Genomic DNA, 8,001 nt, shown 5'->3' on the forward strand with positions numbered 1-8,001 from the left:
TGGACTCATCCACAAGAGGAAAAATCCTTTCCACGTCCACCTAGTCGAGATTGTTCAGGGTCTTTTTTACTTCAACTAAGTCACCCCTCACTCTTCTAAACTCCAGTGGAAACAAACCCAGCCTGTCCAACCTTTCCTCACAAGACAACACACCCATTCCAGGTATCAGTCTAGTAAATCTCCTCTGAACGTCCTCCAACTTATTTACATCCTTAAATAAGGAGACCAAAACTGCGTACAGTGTTCAAGATATTGGCTCATCAATGCCCTATATAACTGAAGCATAACATCCTTACTTTTATGTTCAATTCCTCTCATAATAAAAGAGAACATTCCATTAGCCTTCTTAGTTATTTGCCGTACCTGCATACTAACTTTTTGTGACTCATGCACTAAAACACCTAAATCCCTCTGCACCTCGGAATTCTGCAGTCCTTCTCCATTTAAGTAATACTCTGCTTTTCTATTCTTCCTGCCAAAGTGAATAACTTCACATTTTCCCACAATATACTCCATCTGCCAGTTTTTAGCCCACTCAAATCTATATCCATCTGCAAACTTCTTATGTCCTCTTCACAACCTACTTTCCTACCTATCTTTGTGTCATCTGTAAATTTAGCTACCATGCCTTTGCCCTCATCTAAGCCATTGACATAAATTGTAAAAAGTTAAGGCCCCAGCACAGACCCCTTACGGGACTCCACTCGTCACACCCTGCCAATCAGAAAAAGACCCATTTATGCATACTCTCCATTTTATGCCAGTCAGCCATCCATGCTAATATGTTACCCCCTATACCATGAGTTTATGGCCAGAATTTTGATGTTGGCATGCAGGGGCGGGCCCGACACACCAAATGACGTCGGGTGTGCGTCATTTAGATCTTTCATTCGGCAGGCGCGCGCCAGGGGCGGCTGCATGCCTGCCAAACTTTCAAAGGCCTATTAAGGTCATTAGGGAAGTAATTTAGATAATTAACAGCGCTGCCTGTCCAACCTTATGGTTGGCGGGCAGACGAAGAGCCCAAGCGGCCTTTGTGTTTTTCAGGAAACCTCATCCACAGGCGGGATGAGGTTTCTTGAAGGTTTTATTAAATAAATAAATTTTGCACAATTCATAAACATGTCCCAGCTCATGTGACACTGTCACATGAGGGGACGTCTAAATAATTTTTAACTTTATTATTTATAAACTTTTATTATTTACTTAATCTCCCTGAGGCAGCTCTGTGCCTCAGGGAGATTTCTGTGCTCTTTCACGCGCACGCTCCGACTCGCCCTCCTCCCCCCACCTGCACAGGTAGCACTGAGTGCTACTGGCGTGTGTCACGCTGGGCGAGCCAATTAAGGTCCGCCCCATAAAATGACAGCACGCAGCTGATTGCGGGCGGTGATCGGCTCCGTGCCCACTCCCGACCAGCCCACCTGACTTGCAGAAAATTCTCCCCTTTATTTTTTGCAATAAACTTTGATGTGGCACCTTATCAAATGCCTTCTGGAAATCCAACTACAGCACGTCTACAGGCTCCCCTTTATCCACAGCGCATGTCACTCCTTCAAAGAACTCCAATAAATTGGTTAAACAAGATTTCCCTTTCACAAAACCATGCTGACTCTTCCCGATTTCCTTGAGTTTTTCTGAGTGCCCAGTTATAACCTCCTTAATGATCAATTTTAACACTTTCCCCACAATAGACATCAAGCTAACTGGCCTATAGTTTCCCGTTTTCTGCCTCCCTCCCTTTTTGAATAGAGGGGTTATATTTGTTACTTTCTATTCTGATGGAACCTTTCCAGAATCTAGTGAATTTTGGAAAATGAACACCAACACATCTACTACCTCATTAGCCACCTCTTCTAAGACTCTAGTGTGAAGTCCATCAGAGCCTATAGACTTGTCAGTCTGCAGTTCCATCAGTTTGCTCAGTACCACTTCCCTAATTAATGTAATTTCAGCAAGCTCCTCTCTCCCTTCCACCTCCTGATTTACAGATATTACTGGAAGGTTTTTTGTATCTTCTATAGTGAAGACAGATGCAAAATATTTATTCATTTCATCTGCCATTTCCTTATTAACTATTAACTCCCCATTGTCACTCAACACCACTCCTTCCAAAAGTCCATCAACACTCAATTCTGACTGAAAGAACCACCATTAACCGCTACAACAATGCAATGCTTCCACTGACACTACAGCAGCAAGTAGAAAGTCAAAAGCACCTCACCTGAAATGTGATAATTTTAAAAGCAATGGTGAGGGAGCCCTTTGTGTCATGTTTTTATAATGATGTAAAAGGCACCAATCACTCATACGGGATTGGGTAAACAAGTTGTGGGTTCATTTATTTAGGCTAGGCACATGAGAACATATATATATGGATAGGAAGCTTGAAGACATCAGAGTTGTGCTGTGTGTTTGCGTGCTCTGCTGAAATGCAAAAGTGAAACTAAAACTGGATCACATGGCACACTTCCCTTCTAGCGATGCCATGCTGCCATCTCTTAAAGGTATATTACAATATCTTGTGCAGCTGAAAGCATATTAATCTGTGTATGTTGAACATTAATATTATCAGTGGGGTCGGAAATAGCAGGTTGTCTATCAAATGATCGACAAATCAGTGATGGACATCACGATCTGCCTACTCTGCATACTTCTGATGCGTGAACAGATGACCCCGTGTGGCACTTCAAATAATTGCGATCGGTGCACTGCGCCGGGAATGTTCCCGCCGTTGTTACCACCCAGATCCTACAGTGCTGTGACTATCAACACAATGGAGCCCACTTTTGCGGTTACAATACCTTTACTCGACTCAACATAAATGCACTTTGGATTCCAGGCCTTTGAAATATTTGCAGAACAATTAAAACTGCATCAAAGCAGAATGAAAAGAATCAGTGCCCTATGTATAAACCTGAATAAAGGGATTTTGTCTGCAATGGCTATAGTCTTTTTTCTAATTTGTTTTTTTGCTGATATATGCTGTTGAACTATTTGAATAACAAAAGTATTCCCTACAGTGGTGTTTCAGTCCAGCGTATAAATATCGAGCTGTATCAAACAGTGCTACGTCCAGGTGGTTGCCTAGTTGACTGTGACGCTCAAAATGGGCAAGGTAAGGTTAACTCTCATATTTCTCACATTTACTGATAATGTTTTATAAAAGATATCAAACTTAGAAAATTATCAATTCAAACATGTAATTTTATTCCCCACAGATCATCTTTTACGAGGACAGGAACTTCCAGGGTCAGCACTATGAGTGCAGTAGTGACTGTGCTGACCTGTCCCCTTACTTAAGCCGCTGTAACTCCATCCGTGTTGAGAGTGATTGGTGGGTGCTGTATGAGAAACCAAATTACATGGGATACCAGTATGTTCTGAGCAGGGGAGAATATCCTGACTACCAGCGCTGGATGGGATTCAATGAATGTGTCCGGTCATGTCGCTCCTTCCCACATGTAAGTAAAATTATCTTTTATATTAACTGTGGCATAATTATTCTCACTCCCTTTTACTATCATTAGTGTCAAATTCATATTTTAGTTATTCTGCTTTGTCCTATTTCAAATGTTCAAAATAAATTCAAACTCAGCAAGAAACAACCAAAATTTGGAAGATATAACTAAAAATCTTGTTTGCGCATGTTTTTCATTAGTCATGAATTTACAGTAGGTAATAAGATTGTATAAATGCTGCAGAATCATTCGTTGTGCTCGTGTGTACTTTACTAACTCTTGGCACATTTGACCGGAGCTCCAAGTATTGAATTTGCTAACACTGGCACAGAGAGCACTGTGGGTGAATTGTGCCTAAGAACAGCTAGGTATTCAATACTTTGCTAAAAGGAATGTTCATCAATGAAGTTCTTATCACTTTTCCCTGAAAGCTCTCGCATCCATCAGTAACCTTTTGGTAGAGAAGTGCCAAGATGTACCAGTAATAATCCAGATGTAATTTCACGTCTGATCTGTACGTAGTTTGAATAACTTATGTTGACTCACAAAATGCTCAAATGTCTTGTATTTTATCTTTGTAAATTCTCAACATTGTTGCTAATGGCTTTGCAGCAATTAAATACATTCAGTAAATGGCTTATAATCTTTTTCTGAACACTTTTTAATTTCTACTTTCACCGATAAACGTAGGCACACATATTTAGAATCATAAAATCAGAGGACGTTTACTGCCCATCAAGGCAAGTGACTGTCTGCAAGAGTAATTTAGATAGTGCCACTCCCCGTCCTTATTATTATTGGAAACTTCTATCTCCTCATTCAATACTTTCCAAAATTATTATTAATTCCAAATTATTTTCACTTCAGGTGCTTGTCTAATTCTATTTTAATAGGTACAATTAAGATTGCCTTCATGATTCTTTCAGGTAGTGCATTCCAGATCTTAGCCATTTGCTGTGTAAGAATTTTTTTGCTCATGACGCCTTTGGTTCATTTGACAACCACTTTAAATCCATGTCCTCTGGTCCTCAAAACTTACACCAATGGGAACAGTTTCTATCTATTCTTTCTAGACACCTCATGAACACTTCTATGAAATCTTTCTCAACCTTCACTTCTCTCAAAGAGAACAACCTCAGTTTCAACAGCCCATCCGTGGATAATAAGTTCTTCATCCCTGGAACAAGTCGTGTAAATCTTTTCTGCACCCTCTCTAAAGCCTTCACATCTTTCCTAAAATTTAGTGTTCAGAATGGGACACAATACTGCAATTGAAGCCAAACCAGTGTTTTACGAAGGTTCACCATAACTTTCTTGTTTTTGTACGCCATGATCTGCAAAGCCCCAAATCCTGTTTGCCTTTTAACCACTTTCTCAACCTGCCAAGAAATTCTACAATTTGTACTCATATACAGCCAAGTCTCTGTTCCTGCACCTCCTTTAGAATTATCTCAAGTTGATATTGCCTTTCCTCATTCTTCCACTCATAGTGTATGACTTTGCATGTCTCTGCATTAAATTTTACACGCCATGTGTCCACCCATTCCACCAGCCTGCCTATGTCTTCTTGAAATCTATCACTATTGTCCTCACAGTTCACTATACTTCCAAGCTTTGTGTCATCTTCAGATTTTGAAATTGTGCCCCATAGACCCACGTCTAATTCATTAATATATGTCAAGTAAAGCAGTGGTTCATGCTTCTTGTTCTAGAGTGCTGTAATCTTGGAACACTCTTCAATACGTCATACACATACGTATGATATGTATACATTATGCTGCTACCTTATGAATGTTATATATTTTATATTACAGTATAGGGGAGGCTCCTACAGAATGAGGATTTATGAAAGGCCTGACTTCGGAGGACAGATGATGGAATTCATGGATGACTGTCCATCTGTCTACGATCGTTTCCGTTACCGTGACATCCACTCTTGCCAAGTGATGGACGGTTACTGGATCTTCTATGAACATCCCAACTACAAAGGCCGACAGTACTTCCTGAGACCCGGTGAATACAGGAGATATAGTGACTGGGGCGGCTACAACTCAACTGTTGGATCTTTCAGGCGCATGAGGGACTTCTAATTCCTTGTTAAAAACTAGATTTTCTCATGCTGGAATATTCTGAAACATAATAAAAGTGCTATCAGCAGAACTGATTCTTTTTTGAACTGTGTTTTTGTGCCTCTGCTGCTCTAGACATTTTACAATCTAGAGATGACAATAATTATTGAGAAATAAATATTTCCCATAAAATGAGTAAAAGATAGCACCATAAGATTCTGCAACAGTTACTACTCATTCTGACAGCTATTCAGATAGACCAGTTGTATTTGTTGTGTTTTTGGGTTCTTTATGCAAACTCGCTAATCTCACACACACAACTGTAAAACCATAAGTAGTTTTGACTTATTTGAAGGCACCAACTGATATATACACACAATACAGGATGACTCAACAGACTCTAGGGATTCAGCAATCAGTAATCACAACCACAGCAATGACTGCAATTCCTACACTGGCTGCTGGTCACATGCTGCTTCATATCCTGGTTCCTTAATCATTTGCCTATTCTCTTAAAATGATATCACAAGAAACAAGTAATACCACAAGAAAAGTAGTGATGGCCGACTGCGATATTGGAAAGTTTTAGTTGGGCCACAAGTAGAATTTAAATAATACTTATAGATTCATTGTGATTTATTTCTTCAAAAAGGTATCTTGGCATGTGAAACACAAGGGATGATTATAAAAGATAAGCACGTTAGTTATAATAAAAACATATAAATATCAAATCTTACATTTATTTTGATGTTGATGGGTGGAGCCTATCAGATTCCTGCAGTATTTTGTCAGTGTTTGCTGGTTGTTTTGAAACAGCAAGCCTAAGCAGCTGGTCCAAGTATACATTAGGAAGTCATGTCCTCCGTTTGTTTTTTTATGAACTTTAACCTGCTGAACTTTGCTTCATATAAATATGTGGACCCAAAAAGTGAGAGAATCTTTTTGGCACAGGATAACAGAAAAGGGTATTGCTCTTCTGGAAGCATGTTCCAAAACTCAGTTACAGTCCCCATTTTAACTTGCTTTTGGCAAGTACCTTGCAGTGCCATGTCTTGCTGCAAGTTAATCAGTTCATTTTTTTAAACATCTCATTTCAGAGCCAAGAATACTTAGATCTGACACATCTTTGGCTGAAATTACTCAATGGATTTTCAAAGAGGCGAAAAGGATGACGAAACTTTGTAAAGTTCAAGAACATACAGTCAATTCCTCTCTGCAGACAGGACAACAGTTGATTGAAACATGTCAAATCAGGACAGTAATAGTCCTGAAGAAAGTATTTAATGAGGAGATAGAAGTTTCCAAAGCTTGTGAAATCCTGAATTGAAATTTCTTCAATGTACATGTTAAGTTTTTCTGCAAAAGATTTGCTGGTCATCTTGGTTATTAATTTATTTCCTGCCTGAAGATTGGTTTGAATGTTGTTTAACATCTCAGTAATCCCTGAGAAAAAATGCTATTTTGTACCAAAATCACCATTGTGCAGCTCAGGGTAACTTACACCATGTACTTTTCTTTATTCATTCATGTGACGTGAGTGTCACTGCCTAGGCCAGCATTTATTGCCAATCCCTAATTGCCCTTGAGAAAGTGAGCTACCTTCTTGAACCGCTGCAGTCCATGTGGCTAAAGTGGACAGGGGAAATAGGTTAAAAGCGAAGTTGGTAGAGAAGCATTTAAGGACATACTTCATAACTCTCGACAAAAATACATTCAATTGAGGAATTGAATAAAATGCACCTTCCATGGCTAACTAAGGAAGTTAAGTTAAGGGTGGTACCAAATTGAAATAAAAGACAGACAATGCTGTGAACATTAGTGGTAGGTCAGAGGATTGGGAAAATTTTAGAAACCAGCAAATGATGACTAAAAAAAATGAAATTGGCGAATGGCAGAAAACTAGCAAGAAATATAAGAGAGTAAAAGCTTCTACAAGAATATGAAAAGGAAATGAGTTGTTAAAGTGAACATTGATCTCTTGGAGAGTGAGACTGGGGGAATTAATAATGGGAAAAAGGGGCAGAATATTGCACTCATTGGGTGGTAATGAGGGTAAAATGACGCACGATGATGTTGGGCGAGCGTCCTGACGTCATTGCTCACACGATATTTCGGTTGGCGGGTGCGCGCAGGGGTCGGCAGCGCACCTGCCGACAATTAAAAGGCCTATTGAGGCCATTAAAGTTCTAATTAAATGAAATTTTTTGCTGTCCATCCAACATTACAGTTGGCGGGCAGATAAAAAGGCCAAGTAGCCTTTGGATTTTTTGCGAAACCTCATCCATAAGGTGATTTAAAAAAAAATTCAAACTAATTTGTAACATGTCCCTGCTCATGTGACAGAGTCATATGACGGGACATGTTATTAACATTTTTAACTTCTTAATTTTTAATGTTCAAAGAGTTTCAGCTCCCTGAGTTAGCTCTGTGCCTTAAGGTGCTTTTACTGCGTGCACCTGCACACATGCGTG

At 39.5% G+C, this 8,001-nt stretch overlaps 1 protein-coding gene across 1 annotated transcript; it reads left to right on the forward strand.

The window, feature by feature from the left end:
• The first annotated feature begins 2,996 nt into the window (after nt 1-2,996).
• On the forward strand, nt 2,997-5,625 carry LOC144686485 (gamma-crystallin S-1-like). The gene is made up of 3 exons (XM_078551758.1): nt 2,997-3,118; nt 3,222-3,464; nt 5,276-5,625. Exons 1-3 carry the CDS (start codon nt 3,110-3,112, stop codon nt 5,549-5,551), a joined length of 528 nt encoding a protein of 175 aa, XP_078407884.1. The 5' UTR covers nt 2,997-3,109; the 3' UTR covers nt 5,552-5,625.
• Nucleotides 5,626-8,001: the final 2,376 nt, after the last annotated feature.

The sequence above is a fragment of the Cetorhinus maximus genome, chromosome 11 (genome assembly GCF_964194155.1).
Source record: "Cetorhinus maximus chromosome 11, sCetMax3.hap1.1, whole genome shotgun sequence".
Taxonomy (NCBI): domain Eukaryota; kingdom Metazoa; phylum Chordata; class Chondrichthyes; order Lamniformes; family Cetorhinidae; genus Cetorhinus; species Cetorhinus maximus.